Raw genomic sequence first — 23,509 nt, 5'->3', positions numbered from 1 at the left:
AGATACAAGTTCCAAGAGAATTCCCAGGTGTAATTTAGTGAAGAGATATTTCTTTCACCTTAAGCTTCCATTTAAGTGTCACTGGTTAATATAATAATAGCTTTCACTTTTATAGTGTTTTATAGTTTACAAGGGCTTTGAAATTTCGTTCTCACGGAGCCCTTCTAAGGGAAAGATGGCAGATATTACTATACCTATATTACAAAGGAATATACAATTGGGCTCAGGGAGATGACATTAACTGCTCAGGTCACACAACCAGGCTTGGAGCTAGAAAAGACACTTCAGAATTCTGATTCTAAGTATTCTTTTCTCCCAAACACCAAAACCAGGCAGTAAGCTTCTTTCTGACTCTGCCCAGGAAGCTACAGGGAGCCAAAGAAAGTGAGTAAGGGAGTTGAAAGGATCACAATCACACACCACCAGTGGTCAAAAGGTACAAACTTCCAGTTACAAAATAAGTAAGCCCTGGGGATGTAATGGACGGCATGGTGACTCTAGTTAATGATACTGTTTTACACATTTGAAAGTTGCTAAGAGAGGAGATCTTAAAAGTTCTCACCACAAGAAAAAAAAAAAACTGTAACTGTGTGTGGTGATGGATGTTAACCTGACATATTTTGATGATCATTTCATAATGTATACAAATATCAAACCATTATGTTGTACATTTGAACTCAATATAATGTTATAGGTTAATTATATCTTAATAAAAAAGAGGAAGTGTTCCCCCCAAAAATATTGGTATTCACAGAAAAAAATCACACGCCAAGACTGCCTACGTTTGCTTTGGTCTAACCGTTTCCATCTCTATCACCCGCTTCTGCTAGTCACTCTTCAAATCCCAAACTAACACCATTGTCGTTTTTTGTTTCCTAAAGCAGGTAGCAAGACCAATAAAAGTCTTCGCCCGCAAAGTCCAGACCAGCCTGCAGCTACAGCCAAATCACCTGGGATGCGTAGACTAGTGAAGGTTTCTGACCTTCCTCCAGCCCAGTGCTTCTCAAATTTACTACCCATTGGAATCATCTGGGAAGCTTTTAAGAACCCTGATGCCCAGATAAATTACTTCAGGATCTGTGACTCCAATGCACAGCCAAGAGTTAAGACCCACAGTTCTAGGTGTGTTGAGTTACTGGAGCCAGATTTTAACTGGTTCCCTAAGTGACTTTTATTAAAAGTTTGGGAACTATTGGCCTAGAGCCAAACCAAAACCAAAACCAACAAAAAACCACACACAAAAAAAGTTGCTTTTTTTTTTTTTTTGCGGTACGCGGGCCTCTCACCGCTGCGGCCCCTCCCGTTGCGGAGCACAGGCTCCAGACGCGCAGGCTCAGCGGCCATGGCTCACGGGCCCAGCCGCTCCGTGGCACGCGGGATCCTCCCAGACCGGGGCATGAACCCGTGTCCCCTGCATCAGCAGGCGGACTCCCAACCACTGCGCCACCAGGGAAGCCCAAAAGTTGCTTTTTTAACTGAAAACCATCGGACTATGAATGAGTATGCTTGGGTTCAACTTTCCCAGACATACCCTCCTCATCTGCTAATAAGGGGGTTGGACTAGTTAAGGGGACTTCAAAGTGTGGTCTCGTTAATAGCAGCATCAACATTATCTGGGAACTTATTAGAAGTGCAGCTTTTGGGCTATACCCCAACTGTACTGAATCAAACTCTGGGGCGGGGCCCAGTGGGCTGGGTGGTTTTGTTTTTTTTTACAATGTTGGGGGTAGGAGTTAATTAATTAATTTATTTTTGCTGTGTTGGGTCTTCGTTTCTGTATGAGGGCTTTCTCTAGTTGTGGCAAGCGGGGTCCACTCTTCATCGCGGTGCGCGGACCTCTCACTATTGTGGCCTCTCCCGTTGCGGAGCACAGGCTCCGGACACGCAGGCTCAGCGGCCATGGCTCACGGGCCCAGCTGCTCCGCGGCATGTGGGATCTTCTCGGACCGGGGCACGAACCCGCGTGCCCTGCATCGGCAGGCGGACTCTCAACCACCAGGGAAGCCCCAACGGGCTGGGTTTTTAAGGAGCCTCCAGGTGATTCTGATGCTGCTCAAGTTTGAGAACTTCTGTGCTAGCTGAAATTTACATACTCTATTTGCTCTAAAATTCTACAATTCTGTCCCCTCCAAAGGAAACCTCAATCCACACCATTCTGGAAGGGCTAGAAGGGGTTTGTCAGCAAGCTGACTGCGTTAAGGACAACTTTGGAGAAACCTTTAAATGATAACACAAGGAAACATTGCTTGATGATGAAAGACGTGGGTGTCGCTCATGATAATGCTATCACAACTTCAAACCGACGCAGCATTCGCGAAGGACAGTCCAAGGACGGGAGCACCCTGGATAGAAGACAGCAGGTGAGACTTTGCAAAAAGGCCTCACTCACTTGGACCACGAGGCTCGCGTGAAGCAAGGAGACGCCATGTCAGCGCTTAAGTCCGCACACTGGCCAATTACGGGCACCAGAACTGGAAGATCCCTCACCTGGTCGGACCTCCTTTTACAGACAGAACTGAGGCCCCATCAGGAGATGTGAGCTGCCCAGGGTCCTAGCATTCTATAACAATCAAACTGTGACCGGAATACATGTCTCCTGAGTGATTGACAGCTACCCCTCCCCCTTACTCTCTGGGGTCTAGATAAACTTCTCTCCGTCCTTCTGTTGTCAAAACGTACTCATCACGTGCTCCAGCCATATCCATCCCACCTGCTCTTCGCTCTCACGTGGTCCCCGTGGGAGATCAACAAGGATATTGGTTGAAAACAACCACAGCTGAAGATGTCCTCTTTACCTCCTGGAGAGCCTCATTTAGCCTAATGCTGGCGTTTTACATCCATAGCCACCTCCCCCGAGAGGCGCTTGCAGCCTCCTTTCTCTGCCTAATGCTTCCTGGGGCCACATGTGGGAGACAGGATGGGTGCCTCTCTGCTTCAGTCGGACAGGTCCAGAGAGACTGCAGCCTGGACCCCGGGCCTGCAGACATTTCTGCCGTGAGCGGGAGGGATCTTGGTGACTGACCCCTGCCCGGCCTGCCCCTCAGGTCCTGCTGGTACCAACCCTGTGTCTCTTTACAAGGACTGTGGTTGCTAAGATTCCAGAAGCCTTAAGGATTCAACGTGGCAACCAAAGGAAAAAGAGAAAAGGGGATGAGAATGAATATGTACTTCATGCCAACTGCATGTTTGGGAAGGTTCTAGAATACACACAAGGACACAGCAGCTTAAAAAGGTGTAACTACTTGCCAGAGATCACATGGTCAGAGCTGGTGTTCAGAACAAGGTAGATCTGACCTCAAAGTCATGTCCAAGGATAAAGACTCGGCCTCCTTTTTCAGGTCGGTGCTTTGAGCTAAGAGGGAGATCAAGGTGGACAACAGAGATAAAAACCCGTTTGGGGCAAAGTGTAACTAGGACCCCACCCTTTCACATGAACTGATAGGTTATTTAAATAAAGGTCAATAGAAATTTTAGCTTTTCTTTTTTTCTAAAAAAGCCTCTCCCTCAAAAGTACAAATTGTTTGTTGCTCAAAAAATTTAAAGCATTATATTTTTTTATTTCAGCATGGAAACTCCTTGATAACCTAAGGTGAGAAGCTGAGAACAAGATTTGTACTGGAGGATGCAGGCTTCCTATCTAAGAGGATTGGAAAAAGCAACAGAGTGAGCAGGTCCGCAGGCCGAGAGATCTGGGATGAAATCCCCCCCCTTCTACTAGCTGGTTTGTTTTGGCAAAATCATTCTTTTTGAGCTTCCGTTCGATTGTCTTAACCACCTTCTAGGATTTTTGTGAAAATACTAAATCGTGTATTCTCTCACTTTTTCTTTTTTTTTTTTTTGGCTGCACAGCACATGGGATCTTAGTTCCCCAACCAGGGATTAGAACCCACCCCACCTGCCTTGGAAGTGCAGTCTTAACCACTGGACTACCAGGGAAGTCCCCTAACTCATGTATTTTATTTAAATGCCTATAACAGTCTTTTGTAAATAGTAGGCACTCAAGAGACAGCTATTATTACTCATCACATTATATTGTAATTCTTATAGCAAAATGTATCAATACTAATAAGGAGAAGAGTTAAAAGAGGTCAGATGAGAACAATAAAAATAGTGGGAAGCACAATGAAAAAGGTTAGCGAGGCCTCCATGATAACGGAAACCCTTTAAAGAGAAATGAGTTCGTTCTGTTTTCCATTCATCACGGCCCCCATGGGAGGCTATGGCCTGAGGCTCGGCCCCTGGTCTGAGCTTTCTGCAAGGGACTCCGGGTTTTACCTCAGTCCGTGTCTGCACAAATGGCCTAATTATATGTAACCACCAGCGAACGGGAGCAGCTCCCAAGTTTTCATCATTTGCAGATAAATATCAAGAGGTAAATGGCGCTAATCATTTTCCCCTGAAGGCTCCCTTCCTCTGTGAGCTGGGTTTTGGTTGTGGGACCTCATTTACTCAGCTGTGAGGTAGTTTAGCTTCGTTCAAACCACGTTTGCTTCTGCTGGTCTGTCATGCAAGAAGTCAGAGGGTGAAATCCCCAGCCACAAGGCTTCGTCCCCAGGAGCGGGCCCGGGGCTGGTCCCGCGATGTGGAGTCCTGCCTGTACCGGGCAGCTGGGCCAGGCAAATGGGGCAGAAAAGCAGAAAGCTTCGCTGCATGCCAGGAAGCCGTGAATTCTCTCATGACAGGATAATGAAGGAGGCTGGGAGAGCTTGACGGTCAGTGGGGATATGTCTGCCCCTAGGATATAGCAAGGAATTTTTTTTTTTAATGTAGGACCTTGTGGTTCATCTGTTTTATATATAGTAGTGTGTGTCTGCTAATACTGAACTCCTAATTTATCCGTCCCCCGTCCCCTTTCCCTTGTGCTCACCGTAAGTTTGTTTTCTGTCTGTGAGTCTGTTTCTGTTTTGTAAGTAAGTTCATTTGTATCATATTTGAGATTCCACATACAAGTTATATCATAATTTGTCTTTCTCTGTCTGACTTGACTTCACTTAGTACGATAATCTCTAGGTCCATCCATGTTGCTGCAGCAAGGAAGTATTGATGTAGTGTGTTCATTCATATGTATTCATCACACATACACCTTAGCAGAAAATTGTTTACCTATTGGTGACATGGCTTATTGAGAAAGAGAATTAATTACTTTGCTCGTCATGTAAGATGCCTCTTCTAGTTGGGTCTAGTCTTGGGGCTGATCAGGGCAAGTTTATTAGGTGCCAAGGACCTACTATCAAGGGCCAAGAGATGGGCTGCCCAGTTCCCTTTCCAACACCGAGCACGGGTGATGGGAGGAGAGAAGGGTTTCTCCGTGAATAGAATAGACCCAGGGGAGGGGTTCTGGCTCCTCTATGTGACCCCTTGTGTTGTTGAATCTCAGAAAACTAGAAGAGAATGTTCAGATGCAGTGTATTAAAAAGTTGAAATCTATCCTCACAGTGTAACTCTGGAGGCTTCCCAGTTGCTGCATCCAGGCAACACTGCCCACTGCCTCGTGGCCCTTTCTTTTCACGGCCAAAGGCAGCAAGATGGCAGGCTTTTGAAACTAAGTGGAACTAACTCAAGGGCATGCCCTCTGCAGGTCTGCTCAGATTACCTAAACCAGAGGAATTCCCATAACCTCTGAAGGTTCTTGAACCTTTGGGCATGGCGTTAGGGCAAATCAGCTACACGTAAGAGACATGAAATTAAAAATACGCACATATTCCAAGTAAGAAATGTATTTGATCAAATGACAATACGTGAAGATATTTTAAACTGTAAGGCTCCATTCAGTCGAAATGTAAATTTATTATAAAGTAAAATAGTATCAGTGTAAATGGCACCTAAAAGCAGAAAGAATGCGATCCCTATAAATAATGTGTCTGTAAAAACCATTCACAAAATCCTTGTGTACTTTAAAACTAGATTGCAAGTATATCGGTAAAATCTGTGAATAGTACTTAAAGTGGGTTTCTTAAATTTCCCTTACAATATGTTGTTACATACAAGGTACTTGGGGTCCTGTGATGATCAGAGCATGGCTACCATGAGTGAGAAGATGTGTCCCGAGTGCATGGCAACCTCGAGCTCCCTGCACAGTGTCCTAACCCTTCACATCCTTGGGAATTTGAATTGAGTGGGTGGGAATTTCTAATTACTCTAGTTGGGGATAATTAGAAAAAGAGGTTGGGAAACCAGGGTTGGAAAGAGGGAAGGGAGGGGAAACAGGGTCAACGGTTTCTGCAGAGCAACTTTAGAAATGACCAAGAAGGGCTTCCCTGGTGGCCCAGTGGTTGAGAGTCCGCCTGCCGATGCAGGGGACACGGGTTGGTGCCCCGGTCCAGGAAGATCCCACATGCTGCGGAGTGGCTGGGCCCATGAGCCGTGGCCGCTGAGCCTGCACGTCCGGAGCCTGTGCTCCGCAACGGGAGAGGCCACAGCAGTGAGAGACCCGCGTATCACAAAAAAAAAAAAGAAGAAATGACCAAGAAAATGGATTTTTAAAAATAATAATAACAGTGAATCCTTGGAGCTGTACCTCAGGGTCTGCACCAAGCCCCAAGGGTCGGGACTGACCAGCCTTCCCAAGTGCTCGGCCAGGAGCCACCATGCACTAGCATGAAATCTTCACTGGCAGGCAAGGTCATCACCTGGGTACACTGGAGACAGGGCAGAGTATGTAGGTTACACAACGTTTCCTAAATATTTTTTCCAGCATCCAAGTGACTCTGCCTTTGGGGCCATGATAGGACCTGGGAGGCAGGAATCAGCAGCTCCAAGTTACAGAATCAGAAAAACTTCAGGCATATGGAAGGAGAACCAGACACGAAGAAGGTGGTGTCTCCCAGTGGGCACAGCATTAAAGTGAAATGGACCATAGGGAGAAACGGAAAAGATCCCAGGAAGCTAAGGATGGTAAGTGAAAAATAATTATGTAGCACCCATTATTACTAATTTAAGATCTAGAAACATCATAGGGTTTGTGCTATTGATTTATAAATATAATATTTATAAGGGCTTGCAAAATATCATAACTGACATACATTCTGGTATAAACGTTACAGTCCAGCTTCATACAACGGACTTGATGTTACATTTAAACGTAGTAGATTTGGGGTAATATACAGAATAATTTTTACAGACCATTTTCTGGACCTTGGTCACACAGCTAAGTGAAGGCCAAAGAACACAGGAAGCATCTCATTGGTGGCTTTGGCAGCAAACATGTTTTTTATCTATGCGTTATACAAAGATACACTTGTTCATTTGTATACATAAATTTATAAAAATTATCCATAGGAGATCTTTTATGTTTTCTTATCTGCTTCTTTGCTATCAAGTCTAGTGGGAAGACTACTCAATGTCTTCAGCTCCTTTTCTCTGAGACTAACTGTTGTCCTTAGAGGGATGTATTTAAAAATAGTTTCGTGTTTCCCATTCAAGCTAAATGGCTCTTTGAAGATTCCTAATCTTTTTTTTTTTTTTTTTTTGGCGGTACGCGGGCCTCTCACTGTTGTGGCCTCTCCCGTTGCGGAGCACAGGCTCCGGACGCGCAGGCCCAGCGGCCATGGCTCACGGGCCCAGCCGCTCCACGGCATGTGGGATCCTCCCGGACCGGGGCACGAACCCACGTCCCCTGCATCGGCACGCGGACTCTCAACCACTGTGCCACCAGGTAAGCCCAAGATTCCTAATCTTGAAATTACAATCTTCCTTATCAATGGCACTGATGTGCACACATGTTTTAATAAAACCAGTAAATGACTTCATATCACCTAATTTTAGCAGTGTGCTTTTAAGCATGTTTGTTCCCAGCACTATAGAAAATAACCTCCAAACACATCCAGGCTGATCATTAGAGATAACACCCTCTGTTGTCTGTGGTTGACAAAGTGAGACAAACCTGAAGATGGGTCAGGGTAAGAAAATCTCAAGGTTCTGTGGATTCACAGAACATGAAAAACACGGCTTTAGCAGCATCTAAAATTACTTTCTACTCAGAGAAGGATGTAATATCTAATTACTCTATAGAGTGATTTTGTAAATTAGGTCTTATGCATGTGTAAACTCAATGGCCTACATAGCTTCACTCCAATAGTTAAAGGAAAGCAGTATTAACACCATTACCTTATATACTTGATTCGGGCATTGAAAGAAAGAGTTCAACCTATTATATCTTTATAGTCTTAAAGCCAAGGCAAAGTCATTCACCTTTGTTTCATGTCCCCAAATAAATTTCTAATTTAGCAAGCAGAAGAGACCACTATAGTGGGAAAGTGAAATCAGCCTTTCTACTGTGAGGCTAATAAGCCAGCATTTGATGGGTATGTTAGGAGCTGGACACCCAGTCTGTGCAAAGTTTCTCAGTGAGTGACCAAGCATGTAGATTTGACTCAAGTGAAATTACTAAAATAACTGGCTTTAAAAAATGAGTTTAGGAAAATGAGGTGACCCTGGAGTAGCTTATTTTTATATCTCCTCTCACAGAAATCACCTCTTGGCAAAAGATGCTTTTGGCTCAGCTCACCTGAAAATAATTTCACTGGGAACTTTTCTTAGCTGTTTAACATAATGGGACTGACTCAGAGTTGGTTCCAGTGGATGACACAAAATAAAGGTAGTGGGGCATGACGGAGCACAGCCCATCAGGGGGCTTCCCCCAACTACGTGGCCTGGTGGAGGGCCACAGTCACACTGACCGGCTGGATGATTTAAGCAGACTTCGAATTTCCCAAACACCACCATGTCTGGAATGCAGGCCCTCACAGCACTATCTAGGCCGGGCGATCATGGCAGAGCTTGTGGTGGACCGTCTGCCCGCACACAGCTGTGTCCTTGTTTGCATCTCTGGCACCTGGTCCCTGGCACACACAGTAAGGAGACATCTATGGACCTGGAGGAGCCATCTGCGTGTCGGAATAGCAGCTGAAGTGTGCAGCGGCTCCGTCAGCCTCGTCATTCTGCGACACTTGTTTGGCCACTTGACTCTCCGGTCCTCCCACCCCAAGGAACGTGCTTCCCACAGCAGAGTGTGGGGCAAGCTGGGCTGGTTTAGCCAAAGGCCGACCCCAGGCTCAGAACCGCTTCCACTGTTAATGTTTCCAGCTTTAGGGCTCAGCCCAACTTCCAAACAGCATAATATAAGGGTAATGTGAGCAAAGTCTGACGAGCTTTGTTCATTATCAAGCTATCCACACAATGCCCACAAAAGGAAGGCAGTCTAGTAGAATGACGTGTCTGGCATGAGAGAAAAATATACATGAATCGCATCACACCTTTCTTTAAAATTTTCCGGCCAAAAAATCAACTGAGCGAAGCCTGAGATTCCCTGCTTTTTAATGTTACCTCAGCCTCAATTTCGAACTTACATTGTTTGTTAAAACTATCAAATGGACAGCCCCATTGCCACGGCAGAGAAAAAACTGTCTCTGACGAAAAGGAACAGCTCGGAAAGATAAGTGAAGGCATTTGCAATGACAAAGCGCTAAGATTTTTTTAAGTTAAATGATAACATATCTAGAAAACACTGTGAAAATATATCTCTCAAAAATAGCACTCGGTTTAGTCAGAAGGCTCAGTGGAACAGAAAGCTGACCAGTAAAAAGAGAAGATAACCTTCCCATGTTTTGAATCTCCCTCCCTTTCCTGCCCTCAGACTCTCCCAGGCTGGGAGTATCAATATTAAAGCAGAACAATTGAAAAGCTGTGAAAAAGTGCTGGTATTTTTCAGGATCTCTTCCAGACAGTTTCCCTCTTGGTAACGTGAATCCTCTCTTGGGATCAAGGCCAGCGACGAACTTGAAGCGTATTCGAGGACACGGGTTCAAAGACCTCGTCATCGTTTTCCGCCCCTTCCTCTATTGGGTTCATCTTCGCAGAGGCTCGCTGGTGTAGGGGTGACACATCTGTCAGAGACACAGAAAGAAGAACCACTTAACGGACAGCCTTCCCTGATGCTGGCCTGATAGATCAATGGCAAACTCCAACTGGAAGATAAAACTCTCTGGGCATCTATAGCTGGTACCAGGAATGCAGTTTCCGTAAATACTGTATTTTTTTTAACTTAACTTTTATTTTATATTGGAATACAGATGATTTACAATGTTGTGTTAGTTTCAGGTGTACAGCAAAGTGACTCAGTTATACATATATGTATATCTACTCTTTTTCAGATTCTTTTCCCAGAGAGGTTATTACAGAATATTGAGTAGCGTTCCCTGTGCTCTACAGGAGGACCTTGTTGATTATCTGTTTTATATATAGCAGTGTGTATGTTAATCCCAAACTCCTAATTTATCCCTCCCTCCCCCACACCTTTCCCCTCTGGTAACCATAAGTTTGTTTTCAAAGTCTGTGAGTCTGTTTCTGTTTTGTAAATAAGTTCGTTTGTATTAGTTTTTTAGATTCCACACATGTGATATCACATGCTATTTGTGCTTCTCTGGCTTACTTCACTTAGTATGATAATCTCTAGGTCCCTCCATGTTCCTGCAGATGGCATTATTTCATTTTTGTGGCTAATATCCCATTGTATATATGTATCACGTCTCCTTTATCCATTCCTCTGTCGATTGACATTTAGGTTGCTTCCATGTCTTGGCTACTGTAAATAGTGCTGCAGTGAACATTGGGGTGCATATACCTTTTTGAACTACGGTTTTCTCTGGATATATGCCCAGGAGTGGGATTGCAGAATCATATGGTAGCTCTATTTTTAGTTTAAGGAACCTCCATACTGTTTTCCGTACTGGCTGCAATAATTTACGTTCCCACCAACAGTGTAGGAGGGTTCCCTTTTCTCCACACCCTCTCCTGTATTTATTTGTAAACTTTTTGATGATGGCTATTCTGACTGGTGTGAAATGATACCTCCTAGTTTTGATTTGCATTTCCGTAATAATTAGCAACATTGAGCATCTTGTCATATGGCTTTTGGCCATCTGTATATCTTCTTTGGAGAAGTGTCTATGTAAATCTTCTGCCCATTTTTTTTTTGCGGTACGTGGGCCTGTCACTGTTGTGGCCTCTCCCGTTGCAGAGCACAGGCTCCGGACGCGCAGGCTCAGCGGCCATGGCTCATGGACCCAGCCGCTCCGCGGCATGTGGGATCTTCCCGGACCGGGGCACGAACCCACGTCCCCTGCATCACCAGGTGGACTCTCAACCACTGCACCACCAGGGAAGCCCTGCCCATTTTTTGATTGGATTTTTTTTTTTTTTTATTGAGCTGCATGAGCTGTTTGTATATTTTGGAGATTAATCCCTTGTTGGTTGCACCATTTGCAAATATTTTCTCCCATTCTGTAGGTTGTCTTTTGGGTTTTTTTATGGTTTCCTTTGCTGTGCAAAAGCTTTTAAATTTAATTAGGTCCCATTTGTTTATTTTTGTTATTATTTCTATTACTCTAGGTGACTGATCCAAAAATATATTGCTGTGATTTATGTCAAAGTGTGTCCTACCTATGTTCTCCTCTAGGAGTTTTATAGTATCTGGTCTTACATTTAGGTCTTTAATCCATTTTGAGTTTATTTTTGTGCATGGTGTTAGAGAAGGTTCAAATTCCATTCTTTTACATGTAGTTGTCCAGTTTTCCCAGCACCAGTTACTGAAGAGACTGTCTTTTCTCCATTGTATAGTCTTGCCTCCTTTGTCATAGATTAATTGACCATAGGTGCATGGTTTATTGCTGGGATTTCTATCCTGTTCCATTGATCTATATTTCTGTTTTTGTGCCACTACCATACTGTTCTGATTACCATAGCTTTGTAATAGTATAGTCTGAAGTCAGGGAGCCTGATTCCTCCAGCTCCATTTTTCTTTTTCAAGATTACTTTGGCTATTTGAGGTCTTTTGTGTTTCCATACAAATTTTAAAATATTTTGTTCTAGTTCTGTGAAAAATGCCATTGGTACTTTGATAGAGATTGCATTGAATCTGTAGATTGCCTTGGGGAGAATAGTCATTTAACCATATTGATTCTTCCAGTCCAAGAACACGGTGTATCTTTCCATCTGTTTGTGTCATCTTTGATTTCTTTCATCAGTGTCTTATAGTTTTCAAAGTACAGGTCTTTTGCCTCCTTAGGTAAGTTTATTCCTAGGTATTTCATTCTTTTTGATGCAATGGTATATGGGAGTTTTCTTTCTTTTTTAAAAAAATTAATTTATTTATTTTATTTATTATTTTTGGCTGTGTTGGGTCTTCGTTGCTGCATGCAGGATTTCTGTAGTTGCAGCAAGTGGGGGCTACTCTTTGTTGTAGTGTGCAGGCTTCTCACTGCAGTGGCTTCTCTTTTTGCGGAGCACGGGCTCTAGGAGCGTGGGCTTCAGTAGATGTGACTCGTGGGCTTCAGTAGTTGTGACTCACGGGCTATAGAGCACAGGCTCAGTAGTTGTGGCACACGGGCTTAGTTGCTCCGTGGCATGTGGGATCTTCCCGGACCAGGGCTCAAACCCGTGTCCCCTGCATTGGCAGGCGGATTCTTAACCACTGTGCCACCAGGGAAACCCCATGGAAGTTTTCTTAATTTTTCTTTCTGATCTTTCTTTGTTAGTGTATAGACATGCAACAGATTTCTGTGTATTAATTTTGTTGTTTTTAAAACATTTTAAAAATATTTTATTTATTTATTTTTTGGCTGCGTTGGGTCTTCATTGCTGTGTGTGGGCTTTCTTTAGTTGTGGCGAGGAGGGGCTACTCTTCATTGTGGTGCATGGGCTTCTCATTGCAGTGGCTTCCCTTGCTGTGGAGCACGGACTCTAGGTGTGCGGGCTTCAGTAGTTGTAGCACGCAGGCTCAATAGTTGTGGCTTGTGGGCTCTAGAGCGTAGGCTCAGTAGTTGTGGCACATGGGCTTAGTTGCTCCATGGCATGTGGGATCTTCCCGGATCAGGGATCGAACCTGAGTCCCCTGCATTGGCAGGCAGATTCTTAAGCACTGCGCCACCAGGGAAGTCCCTCTGTATATTAATTTCGTATCCTGCAACTTTACCGAATTCATTGATGAGCTCTAGTAGTTTTCTGGTAGCATCTTTAGGATTTTCTATGTATAGTATCATGTCATCTGCAAACGGTGACAGTTTTACTTCTTTTTTTCCAATTTGGATCCCTTTTATTTCTTTTTCTTCTCTGATTGCTGTGCATGGCAAATCATTTTGGATAAGACCAAATATCAAGGGCCTTTTGGCATGGACCAAATGTCTCCATGGACATTCTGGACAGGACCAAATACGACCAAATATCAAGGACCTTGGTGTGGACCAAATGTCTTATGGACCAAATGCAAGGCATGAAAGTCAAGAAGCCATTCGTAGTCCGTGAGAACAGATGTGGAGGGGATGCCACTGCAGATGCCTGGATGGTATGAGCTTCTCAAACATATGCAGCTCCCAGTGGGTTGCCCCAAGGTCTGTTTAGAACTCAGAATGCACACTCCTACAGTAACATCATATGTGGTGATTCGAGTCCCTTGAAGGCTGGTTTAAGTCCTAATTTCCCTAAAGAATGGTTCTACTCCAAAATTATAGAACCTAACACCATCTGGATCACCACCTAAAAGAACATTTCTTTTTTTTTTTTTTTTCGGTGCATGGGCCTCTCACTGCTGTGGCCTCTCCCGCTGCAGAGCACAGGCTCCGGACATGCAGGCACAGTGGCCATGGCTCACAGGCCCAGCCGCTCTGCGGCATGTGGGATCTTCCCGGACCGGGGCACGAACCCGTGTCCCCTGCATCGGCAGGCGGACTCTCAACCACTGCGCCACCAGGGAAGCCCTAAAAGAACATTTCTTGCCACCACCTGTCCAGCCACTACCTGGACTGACGGGGGAGAGGGAGAGAGAGAAGGTGGTGAGAAGGAGAATCCAGGCATGCAGGAGGGAAGAGCCGGGTGGAGGAAATAAATCCCAAATTGCAGCGGATAAGAAACCAAACAATAACTCACGCATTCTGTCCATCCCTCATTCGTTCATGCATTCACCAAATGCTAATTGAGCATCTACTGTAATGGACACCATGCTTGATGCAGAAGAAAACATTATCTAACAGTAAGAGTAAAAGGTATTATAAATAGGTACATGGGCTTCTCAAGGTGCCTAATATTACAGCAAACTCTCTTCCATACTGTTCCCACGTTCCATGTCAGGCTCCACTTTGTCATGGTCTCCCTTGTCCCTACCCATGCCTGTGCCGGATTCTTGCTCTGCCCTCCAGCAGGGCGGGGTCAGTTAGCAATCAATCAACCAGGAAACGCTGAACTCAGGCTGGGGGTGAGGTTGATGATGGAGGAACAGTGGGTGAAATCTGACTCTTCAAATACTTGCTGTACAGCAAAGGACAGTAGCAGGATTCTATGAAGACACAAAGCAGAAAGCCTACAAGAAATTTATCAAGATCAGCTGTTAATCCCTGGCCAGAATCAGCTGCAGACCAGAGGGTGCAGCAACCCTGAGAGCGTTCAGCGAGGAGGAGGGGTGGGGGCCGGCCGTGTGCTCCACGCACGGATTGGAATGTGGGAGGCAGTGAACGGTGGTCAGGACCAGAGGCTCAAGGAAACACTTCCAGGGTTCAGATCCTTGCTGTGCCGCTTCCTGGCTGTGCGACCTGTCCTCCATTACTAAACCTCTCTAAGCCGTTTCTCTGTGGAAAGGAGATGTTCACAGGACCTGCCTCATGGGGTTGTTGGGAGGGTTAAACAAAATAATGGAATGTGCTTGGCACGGTGCTGGGCACATAGGAAATGTTACTGTCATTTTTTTCAAGATATATATATTTTTCATTTTACCTTTATCGATTTGGATGAAAAGTATACTACATTGCTTACGTAACTGATAGAATTTTGAGATCAGGATAAAGATACCTGGGAAATGGACTTTTGGGGGCCTGATATGTACACATCTTGGGGGGAGGCTCTGTGTGTTCCTTCCATGGACAGCTTCGGAATCAACGTGGCCATTGTTAGGAGAGAACATTAATATCGTATTTAGCAAGAAATGATATTCGTTTACATATAAATTATTTTAACTTAAGAAGTCTCTTTGGCATATATGACATTTATCACTGTTTTCCAGTTAAAGATTCACATAACATCATTACATAAACATTAAAAAAACTTTTTGTTAATTTTCTCGAAGTATAGTTGAGGTACAGTATTATGTAAGTTACAGGTGTACATTATAGCGATTCACAATTTTTAAAGTTTATATTCCACTTAGTTATTACAAAATATTAGCTATATTCCTATGCTGTACAATATATACTTGTAGCTTATTTATACAGTTTGTGCCTCTTGACCCCCTATCCCTATCTTGTTCCTCTCCCTTCCCTCTCCCCATTGCTAACCACTAGCTCTCTATAAGTCTGGTTTTTTTTTTGTTATATTCACTAGCTTGTCGTATTTTTTAGATTCCACACATAAGTGATCTCACACAGTATTTGTCTTTATCTGACTTATTTCACACAGCATAATACCTTCCAAGTCCACCCATGTTGTTGCAAATGGCAATATTTCATTCTTTTTTATGGTTGAGGTTTTTTTGGGGGGTAGGAGGAAGCAATAAGTTACATACAATAACTGTCATTTAATTATTAACTCTACAGTCATTGCCATACATCTGGGGAGATGCCCTGATCCACAGCCACATCTTCCAACATGAAAAGATCATAATTACGCAGGGCTGGACTTCAGCAGAGCTAGTGTGTTTGTTGTATATACATGGAAATTGTTCACTTTCCAACATTTACAGTCAATTAAAATACTGAGTTTCCAGAGAGACAACTACTGATGTAAACGGTAGAAAATCACCCTCAATTAAAATAGTCCAAGAACACAATTCTGCCTCTGAGCACAGCAAGGGAGAATCTCTCAGACACGTTCTTTTTATCCCTTTTTACACAGGTGACAGCAGACACACCAAACATAACCTCAGATTCGCACGTCTACTCAAATGGCAACGTGACCTATCTGTGAGACCTTGGGCAGGTTACTTCACCTCTCTGTGCCTCAATTTCTCTATCTGTAAAATAGAAATCATAATAATACCATCTACTCCACATGGTGGTTAAGAGGATTACATGACTCAACACTTGTTAAGTTCTTACATCTGTGCCTAGGATGTTATAATCCCTTTGTAAATGTAAGTCAGTAAAACGAGTTAATAATAAGGCCTTAGGAGAGCAATGGCCTAAATCATTAGGAAACTTGTTAAAATTCATCTTCACTCATAGGAACAGCACATAAAGGAAATGGGACTTGTGCTCAAATAGGGGTTTGTGTTTCTCAATCTAAGAGTGCAGCAAAATTGTTTTTTGGTTTTTTTTTAAGAAAAAACAATAGCCATGGCTTCCATCATATTTCTAGCCTCAAGTTATGATTGGGTCTCATGAAATATTAACTTAGGCTGAGTATTTGCAGACAGATAAAACCCTCAGAACAAGCAAGATGGCATGTCTAAGAGCATTATGCCCAATCCGTTACGTAGAGCATTCAGACCTAAGTGTACGACACACATAACACAAACACGCCCAATGCATTTGGGCTGGGGAAGTGGGGGAAATTGGTTTGTAGTTTTTAAGCCCATCTGTCAAACCAGGGGTGACGTTCTGTGGTAATGTGAGGGTGCTGTCTACATCGGGGCCAAAATGTTATCTGCCCCCTTAACTAACCTCACCAATCACTGCCTTTTTCCATTGAGAGAGAATGGAGAGAGGACCCAATCCCACTGGAAATGACCTAGAGAAACCTTGTGAGAACTTTCAGCTTCTCTGTTGTTGACTGAAAAAAGAATGCACACCCTAAACGTTGAGAATTATGTTTTATTTGGCGAACAAAACTGAGGACTTAAGGCCGGGACACAGCCTCTCAGAGAGATCGCTCTGGGTGATGGCTCCAAAGAGGGAAGGGAGAAGCCAGGATACGTAGGAGTTTTCGCAACAAAGACCAGGGAGTCAGAGCATCAAAAGATTACTGTTAATTAAAGGAAACAAGACATCGCAAGTTAAGGAAGTTAGCGCTTTTCTGGGTATCGGAAGAGGCAGGAGTCTGGGCTCACTGAAATCATTCCTTTGCTATGCACCTCGGCTATCTGGGGCCAGGATCCTGTGCTTTCGCATCCTGAGTCCCCTCAGGGTGCACGGTCAGGGGGTGGTGGCGGTGGCAGACTGCTAGATGGCGGGCATCCTGTTTCTCTCCTGAGCTCCTTCAGGGCTCACCGTCAGGGTGGCTGTAACATCTTTTGTCTACTGATATAGCCGGCAACATTTTTTTTTCACTGATACTGTGAAAGAAGTTATTCTGTCCCCACTCTATTTACCTGGGAAAGGAAGAGCTGTAGAGCTTATGATGTAACGGTAAAAGACAGTCAAGCAAGAGTCATCCACAGTCCTGGGGTGACATCCAGGGGCCTCCTTCCCTTCTGGTCAAGCTCTAGCAAACTCACTGCTCCCCAAATCCAGCCCATCATTTTCCTTTTCTCCCCTTGCTTTTCTCTCCCTCCGACTGGTTTCTCCATTCTCCTCTCTACCCACCAAATTCCTATCCACTCCTCAAGGTGCGGTTCAAGCCCCACCTCCTTCCTTTGTAATCTTTCCTAATTCCTTCTGTGGGGAGATTCTGTTCTCCACCGGACAACAAGTACTTGCATCTCTCCCTTACTGGAGAGCAAGCATTTTGAGGGCAGTCATCACTGCCCCTTCTCTCCTGCAGCCTCTCTGAAGCACCCACACATAGCCAGGTCCTTGATAATTACTGAGTACATGAGAAAAATCCCTCCTCCGAAACTCTGCACGGGGCCTTCAGAAAGCTGATCCTGAGGACTTGGGAATATCACATGGCCATCAAACTGGATCTCTGAGGGTCAGGTCCCTGCCCTGGCAGTGGGGTGCCACCCGAGTCCCTCAAGTGCATGCAGGTCTCAGGTTATGGTAAAACCTCGCTATGAAAGGTGACTGTTATCACTATATTCTTTATCACGTCCCCTGACGGACATCACTTTCGTATCATTGATGATTCGACAGTGCTTATAGCACAGGCAGGAGTACTGTCCCCTCAAGTCAGCATCAGTGAAGTTTGTCAGTATCGTCACCTGCTACAAAGTTTCCATCCAATCAGCAAAGAGAATCCCCAAGCGACTACAAGGCTGAGAGGCTGGGTTAAATGTTGGGGAAATAAAAACGAATCAAACATAGTCTCTGCCCTTATATCATTTTACGTCTCAGGAACTACATTGTACTTTTGGGAGCAATTCATTCTCACCGTATCCATGTCATTATTTCTAATTTATACTCAGAGGCTAAATAAAGCAAGGACAACCAGGACACCTGTGAAGGAAATAGACACGGGGAGATGCTGTGGATAAACGCCTTTCCCACCGGGGCGGGACCCACTCGGAAACGTATTTGGCCAGGGTAAACCAGGAGGCCCCGACGGCCCAGCGAGACTGCCAGCCCTTGTGCTCTTTTCACACAGAGAAGAAGAGATGCCCTTTCAGCCTTTGTGGCTGCGTTAGGGCCCACCAGCCCCCCAACACCCCAGTTCCCAGCACAGTGCCTGTTGCTCTTTCTCCATCGGCAGATGTACTGGAAGGTGACAGGGACACCGTCTGACTTGTAGCCGCCGGAAGCCGCCAGAGCCAGCTGGCTGCCTGACCCCTCGACAGGAATCAGAGTCGCAGAGAGAGTCCACTCTCTGTCTCAACCTCAGGGAGCCTGGCTTCTGTACCACTAAGGGCCAAGTATGAGGTTCGCCTGGCCCTACACGGGAACTGGCCACCGTCACGGCCAGGAGAAAGGCAGACTTCCCAGAGAAGGAGCTCACTCACCCTGGTGAACACCCGGTGTTCTCCGCCCTCCACAGGACACCTGCTGGTTCAAGTGGAAAGACTCAGGTCATCACGGTGCTGCCAGAAATCATTTCTTTGTCCGCTAATAAATCCAAACCCAATTTGGAGTATGAACAACAACGAAAAAAAGAATTCTGCTTTAAGGGGACTGTCTTACATTTCACAAGTTGAACATTAGTAAATTCTTTCTACAAGTTTGCCCAGTTCTTCATTAATCTTATGCATTGATGCATCCTCAGAACTTGGCCCAGAAGGCCCAATACCATCCCTAAGTAGGAGAACATGAGGAGAGAACAGAGGAAGAAATTGAGCTTATCTTTAGCCAAATGCTTTTTCAAGTCACTTTTGCCCCTCGAGGACGTTACTGTGAGGTTCATGACCTCCGTATAATGCTTTACTTTTCATTTATCCCAAATTCTAGAGGGGCAAATCATTCCGTATCCACAAATTTTCCAGAAAACTGATTTTTATCCTTTTTCTATTAAAACCGCTTTCAGAGTTGGGAGACAGAAGTGGTTAACTATATCCTTTGGTGTTTATTATAATCAAGAAGAGATAATTAGCATTATTTTGGGCTATCAGCTATCAACACCTTCCAATTGGCACTGGCTGCCAATTAACACAGTTTATTCTCAAAGGATGTAAAACAAATGTCTTAGACTGAACTTCAGTCCAGACTTATCAGGTGTGAAATTGTTAAACGGTTCCATCGAGTTACTCTTGCTTGGGGGATGTTTCGTATTATACCACGTGACAAAAACAAAAACCCCAAAAACCATTCTGCCAAGAAGACGTACATATCCCTTCCACAGATAGCAAGGCCTGGAAAAGGCACAGCCAGCGGAGCAGAATTTACTCTGAGCTGTGTACCACGTTCGGTGTGTTCAGGTGGGAAAGAGAACGGGAACACCAGGCAGCCCTCCTGAGGGTAAGAGAAAAACCCAAAACTCAGAAACACGGGCTCTGAGCAAATGCAGAAGACAGACTTAGAGGTAAGAGCCCTGAACCAAACAGTGGACACCTCCACACACGCCAGACCACAGGAGGTGACAACACTGGGGATACCCACGGGGGGCTTTGGATCTGGGAAAAGAGTCTCTTCTCAGCAGACCTGTTCAGGCAGTGGCTCGTGCTGCATCCTAGTTGAGAAGAAAAGGAGCTGGTGATTAAGACCCACTGTGCGTCCTTGAGGGTCATTGCCTGCAGTTGCAAACCAGCCAGGGGCCTCCACGGAGGATGGGCTCAGGCTGCCCTGCCAGGCCTTTTCCTGTCTTCCTAAAGTCCCGAGTTACAGAACCCCAGGAAGGCTTTTTCTACACAGACCACGGCGATCTTACATAAGAATCCATCGAAACTCTGCTATCCAGAGTGGTAAAAAGTTAGGTAAGAGACATTCCCTTTGATACAGCCCTATCCTTATTAAGCTTATTTCTGTTTCAGGTGCTTAAGATTACATGAGGGCCTGAGGGCCTCTCCTCACAGGAAAAAGTAAACAGACATATTTGTTGTTCTTAAATCCAGAGTGAAGGTCACATGTGTTCCAGAGAATGAATAAGCGACCTCAAGTTTGATCTTCAAGTAAGTACAGGACCGTGATATGAAGTTTGTCGAATGACTTCTCGCTCTGCTTCAGAAATACACTTTTTAACAAGGAGTGACACTTCTGTAAACTATCCGATATAATATGGTAAGATTTTTCCCCCTTTTTTCTGTTAACTTTGATGACATTTACTTCATTCCTTTCAAAGTGTTCTTATTTTTATTATGTTGAACCATCTGGCCAACTGCTTTAGCAAGTAATTAAAAACCTTACAGGGGATTAGAATTTTAATTAGATTATACATTTTTTGATGAATGGGAATGGGGAAAAAATTTTTTTTTTTTTAGGCTGGGAAATGTCATTTGTTTTTTGGTTTGTTTTAACATCTTTATTGGAGTATAATTGCTTTACAATGGTGTGTTAGTTTCTGCTTTATAACAAAGTGAATCAGTTATACATATACATATGTTCCCATATGTCTTCCCTCTTGCGTCTCCCTCCCTCCCAAGGGGAAAAATTTAATGGCTTCTTTGCTAGAAAGGATTATCATCCCCTTTCCTGCCTTTACCTACTTACATCATAAAACTTTTTTAAATTAAAAAGAGGTTCTTTTCATTGAGGTCATAAGATTGTTTTAAATTGTAGAAACTGAATTTGGACTGAAGCTTTCTGAAGAAGGGTAGGTTTGGCCTTTGTACCTAATTTCCCTTGGAGGGACTTAGCACCAGCACTGAGGGACTCAAGCAAGGAAGTATACAGATTATCGCAATTACGGGGAGGAAGAGGAGGCTAGTGGCTCCTATGGGAGGTTCTCAGATCAGTTCCCGACTCCTGAGATGGGCGGTCGGGGCCCTGAGCTGCATGGCAACAGGTGTGAGTAGCTACGGAACAGCGAGGGTCCTGCAGCCCTTTTCTGCCCCAAAGAGAAAGCTTTAGGGCTGCAGAGCTGGTGGATAAACTCCGGGGAACAGGGAAGGCGGTTCCGGGATGGCAGCTGTGCAACAGACCCAGAGAATCACCAGTCCGGGGTGAGGTACGAGGGTGGGAAGCTCTGTGAGGAAGGTCTGAGAAAAAGGGGACACGGAATTGATGGCCTGAGAGAGCGGGGATGTGAGACCAAAAAGGCAAGGATAAGGAAAAAGAGAGGCCACTGGAGATGCCCGTAAAAACAGAAAGCAATATGAAAAGGCATGGCTCAAAGGTGAAATAACTACTCAGAGTTTAAGGAGAAATGAAATGGATTCACCCGAAAGAAAAAGCAGCTTTAAGATACGGGGGATCTGGTGATTAAGACAGCCCTAAGAGCAAAGCGACAAAAAACTTCAGGGGGAAAAAAGGAGAGGCAAGGCATGAAGTAAACTGTAGTGTTATGTTTGTGTTTGACAAAAGCAGAATCCATTTGAACTTATTAGAAACAGTCTGCTTTGAAGAGATCAGGAATCATGACACTGGAACCTAAAGAAAGGGGTAGTCATAGCCCACTATTGGGTTCTGAATAAACCATAATGTCAACACTATTTACTTGTTTTAAACTTTACAAAACAACCCACAGACAAAGCAAGGAAGACCTAACTGCAAAGAGAACAGACGTATTTAATACCTCTGAACCATAATTTTAAAATGGATAAGATGGTAATTTGCATAGTATGTGTATTTTACCACATTAAAAACAATTTGAAAACAAAAGAGGGAACAGAAATGTGTATGTTATCAACCTTGATTGTTTGAAAGTTAAAGACGAGACAACAGTTTGAAGGTAGCAGGGGTAAAGAGTAAGTAAGGGTAGGGATGCTAATGGTAGGGGTGCTAATGTCCTCACCTTTAAACAATGTTTCAAAGAGAAAAAAGAAATGGAGGTTTAAGTGTACTATTTAATGTTACAAAGGTAAACAATAAAGGAATAAAAACTAGTAGTGTCATACTGAGCAGAAGGGGGAAGGGAAGTTAAAAGTGAGCTAAGTTAGGTTAGGAGATAAAGGTTAAGAGGATAAATCGAATAACAGCCCATTATTCATCATTTTAGACAAAAATTGTTCCAATGTGATTGCTCTTAGGGAGCAGTTAGGTTGGAGGGGGTCAGTTCTTTTCACTGAGATATTTTCTTTACTACTTGATATCTATGTGTGTATATTAACTTGATAATTAAGAAAATTTTTGTTTAAAAGACTAAAAATAGATAACCAGTAAAATCCTTTTACAGTCATTTTACAGATGAGAAAATGCTGGATGAGGATAGAGGCCATTTAGAGGGTTGGTGAGAGTGTGGGCCTTGGAGACGGTCCCCCAGCCAGGAGGGGCTGTGCTCCAAGGACCCAGAGGAGATGACTGTCGTACTCCTCAACCTGAAACGGGGGAAACGTAACACTTACCTCACTGGGGGGTTGTGAAGATTAAATGAGAACATGTATGACAGTGGTCAGCATGTGTCAGTGGCTGCAGTAGGGGTTGAATATCCCCAAACAAGTTTACGCTCACGTATGGTTATGCGTAAGGGCCAAAGCAAGGCAAGACCTTGTAACCCAGGGGTCCCCAAACCCCGGGCCGCGGACCAGTATTGATCTGCAGCCTGTTAGGAACTGGGCCGCACATCGGGAGGTGAGTGGCAGGTGAGCAAGCAAAGCTTTATCTGCCGCTCCCCATTGCTCGCATTACCACCTGAATCATCCCCCCACCCCGCCTGCATGCCCACCCCCGGGAAAACTGTCTTCCAGGAAACCGGTCCCTGGTGCCCAAAAGGTTGGGGACCGCTGTTGTAACCAACTCACCACTTCTTTGTTTCAGGGTTGGCCCAGTGGCCCTAAGCAGGTTACTTAACCTCCCCCAGCTGCACCCTGCTCGACTACACAGGAGCGCTGCTTCTCACTAGCCCTCTTGGCGGGTCTGAGAACGGCTCACGGGCTCTTCCCCTGGGTACCTACTGCCCGATCACATCCCTGTCTCTCTCTTTCCCTATAATTTTATGTAAAGCTTGTTGTGTATAAGCCTACCGTTGTTCACAGGGGGAACAAAATACAAATTGGGTTGAACAGACTATTTCATGAAACAAGAAGGTTGTATTGGCTTTTTGTATCTTTCCAGGTAAAAAAAAATAGATAAAGAGAGGTGAGGGAGACTCATTACGTCAGATATGCTGCCTAGTCTTTACAGCCAAGAAT

At 44.4% G+C, this 23,509-nt stretch overlaps 1 protein-coding gene across 6 annotated transcripts in view; it reads right to left on the bottom strand.

Moving 5' to 3' along the window:
- Positions 1-6,471: 6,471 nt before the first annotated feature.
- Positions 6,472-23,509, bottom strand: part of BVES (blood vessel epicardial substance) — a 42,543-nt gene continuing 25,505 nt past the window's right edge. For 2 of the 6 annotated variants that reach the window (XM_032651842.1, XM_032651847.1), the window contains exon 8: positions 6,472-9,884. In XM_032651842.1, the coding sequence (XP_032507733.1) occupies positions 9,760-9,884 (125 nt within the window). In that variant the 3' untranslated portion in view covers positions 6,472-9,759. Of the gene's footprint in view, positions 9,885-16,783; positions 16,942-18,793; positions 18,837-23,509 lie in introns of those variants that run through there. The other 4 variants (XM_032651843.1, XM_032651844.1, XM_032651845.1 and 1 more) reach the window with 4 other exon arrangements.

The sequence above is a fragment of the Phocoena sinus genome, chromosome 12 (assembly GCF_008692025.1).
Source record: "Phocoena sinus isolate mPhoSin1 chromosome 12, mPhoSin1.pri, whole genome shotgun sequence".
Lineage (NCBI taxonomy): Eukaryota > Metazoa > Chordata > Mammalia > Artiodactyla > Phocoenidae > Phocoena > Phocoena sinus.
The sequence above is the reverse complement of the archived record's forward strand: the minus strand, read 5'-3'. Positions and strand labels throughout refer to the sequence as shown.